Below are 2,777 nucleotides of genomic sequence, written 5' to 3' on the forward strand. Positions count from 1 at the left end.
CACATTCTGTCGAAATCATCATTAGCTACAGTTCCAGCATCACAAGCAGTGCAAGCAAGATGTCCCTGCAGTACTGACAGAGTTCTCATCACAACTAACACAGGAAGACATGTCTGCTTCTTGTATGTTCCGCCGCACCAATCATCTGCGGAGTGGTACAAATCATGAATATGATATCTTTATTTGAAAGAGAATTGATAAGAAATAAATAAGATAAGAATATTGGAGATAAGAACTCATCGTGGGTTTATCAACTTACCAACTTGCAATCATCTGTGGAGTGTACAAATCATGAATAAGATATCTTTATTGAATGAGAATTGATAAGAAATAAATAAGATAGAATATTACAGATAAGAAATCGTATCATGAGTTTATCCACTTAGCAACATTTGGTCATTTGTCTTATATTCCAATTTTTGTGCAAGTGTGACATTTTTCTCGTTTATTGGAGACCTGGGATTTGTTATAGGCGTGATGGTGATAGAGATAGATAAGAATATTACAGATAAGAATCTCATCGTGGGTTTATCAACTTACCACATTCTGTCGAATCATCATTAGCTACAGTTCCAGCATTACAAGCAGTACAAGAAGATGCTCCTGCAGTACTGACAGAGTTCTCATCACAATTACACAGGAAGACATGTCTGCTTCTCTGTATGTTCCCGCTGCGCATTCATCTGCGGAGTGGTACAAATCATGAATAAGATATCTTAATTGAATGAGAATTGATAAGAAATAAATAAGATACAAATATTGGGGATAAGAATCTCAGCGTGGGTACTGGGTCTATCAACTTACCACATTCTGTCAAATCATCATTGGCTACAGTTCCAGCATTACAAGCAGTGCAAGAAGATGCTCCTGCAGTACTGACAGAGTTCTCATCACAACTATCACAGGAAGACATGTCTGCTTCTCTGTATGTTCCCGCTGAGCATTCATCTGCGGAGTGGTACAAATTATGAATAAGATAATATCTCTTTTGAAAGAGAATTGATAAGAAATAAATAAGATAAGAATATTGGAGATAAGAATCTCATCGTGGGTTTATCAACTTACCACATTCTGTCGAATCATCATTAGCTACAGTTCCAGCATTACAAGCAGTACAAGAAGATGCTCCTGCAATACTGACAGAGTTCTCATCACAACTATCACAGGAAGACATGTGTGCGTCTCTGTATGTTCCCGCTGCACATTCATCTGTGGAGTGATACAAATCATGAATAAGACAATATCTTTATTGAAAGAGAATTGATAAGAAATAAATAAGATACAAATATTGGAGACAAGAATCTCATCGTGGGTTTATCAACTTACCACATTCTGTCGAATCATCATTAGCTACAGTTCCAGCATCACAAGCAGTGCAAGAAGATGCTCCTGCAGTACTGACAGAGTTCTCATCACAACTAACACAGGAAGACATGTCTGCTTCTCTGTATGTTCCCGCCGCACAATCATCTGCGGAGTGGTACAAATCATGAATATGATATCTTTATTGAAAGAGAATTGATAAGAAATAAATAAGATAAGAATATTGGAGATAAGAATCTCATCGTGGGTTTATCAACTTACCAACTTGCAATCATCTGTGGAGTGGTACAAATCATGAATAAGATATCTTTATTGAATGAGAATTGATAAGAAATAAATAAGATAAGAATATTACAGATAAGAATCGTATCATGAGTTTATCCACTTAGCAACATTTGGTCATTTGTCTTATATTCCCAATTTTTGTGCAAGTGTGACATTTTTCTCGTTTATTGGAGACTGGGATTTGTATAGGCCGTGATGGTGATAGAGATAGATAAGAATATTACAGATAAGAATCTCATCGTGGGTTTATCAACTTACCACATTCTGTCGAATCATCATTAGCTACAGTTCCAGCATTACAAGCAGTACAAGAAGATGCTCCTGCAGTACTGACAGAGTTCTCATCACAATTAACACAGGAAGACATGTCTGCTTCTCTGTATGTTCCCGCTGCACAATCATCTGCGGAGTGGTACAAATCATGAATAAGATATCTTAATTGAATGAGAATTGATAAGAAATAAATAAGATACAAATATTGGGGATAAGAATCTCAGCGTGGGTACTGGGTCTATCAACTTACCACATTCTGTCAAATCATCATTAGCTACAGTTCCAGCATTACAAGCAGTGCAAGAAGATGCTCCTGCAGTACTGACAGAGTTCTCATCACAACTATCACAGGAGGACATGTCTGCTTCTCTGTATGTTCCCGCTGCACATTCATCTGTGGAGTGGTATTAATCATGAATAAGTTAATATCTCTTTTGAAAGAGAATTGATAAGAAATAAATAAGATAAGAATATTGGAGATAAGAATCTCATCGTGGGTTTATCAACTTACCACATTCTGTCGAATCATCATTAGCTACAGTTCCAGCATTACAAGCAGTACAAGAAGATGCTCCTGCAGTACTGACAGAGTTCTCATCACAACTATCACAGGAAAACATGTCTGCTTCTCTGTATGTTCCCGGTGAACATTTTTCTGAAGATGTTATATTTTATTCATAATGTAAACAATCGCTGCTAGCATAACAGATGATCATTCTGCATCTATGTAAAATATGTTTAATGGATTGATATAGCCTGACATTAGAGTACATTAGAGTACATTAGAGTACATTAGAGTACATTGGAGTACATTAGAGTACATTAGAGTACATTAGAGTTCATTAGAGTACATTTGAGTACATTTGAGTACATTAGAGAGTTCACTTACGACACTT

At 36.4% G+C, this 2,777-nt stretch overlaps 1 protein-coding gene across 1 annotated transcript; it reads right to left on the minus strand.

Moving 5' to 3' along the window:
* Positions 1-564: 564 nt before the first annotated feature.
* LOC134823942 (major surface-labeled trophozoite antigen 417-like) lies at positions 565-2,501 on the minus strand. The gene is made up of 7 exons (XM_063835538.1): positions 2,393-2,501; positions 2,132-2,275; positions 1,867-2,010; positions 1,327-1,470; positions 1,066-1,209; positions 805-948; positions 565-683 (listed from the first exon to the last, which is right to left on the minus strand). The coding sequence occupies exons 1-7, from the start codon at positions 2,499-2,501 to the stop codon at positions 565-567; spliced, it is 948 nt and encodes a 315-aa protein (XP_063691608.1).
* Positions 2,502-2,777: the final 276 nt, after the last annotated feature.

This window comes from Bolinopsis microptera, chromosome 12 (genome assembly GCF_026151205.1).
Source record: "Bolinopsis microptera isolate Bmic1 chromosome 12, MBARI_Bmic_1.0, whole genome shotgun sequence".
NCBI lineage: Eukaryota > Metazoa > Ctenophora > Tentaculata > Lobata > Bolinopsidae > Bolinopsis > Bolinopsis microptera.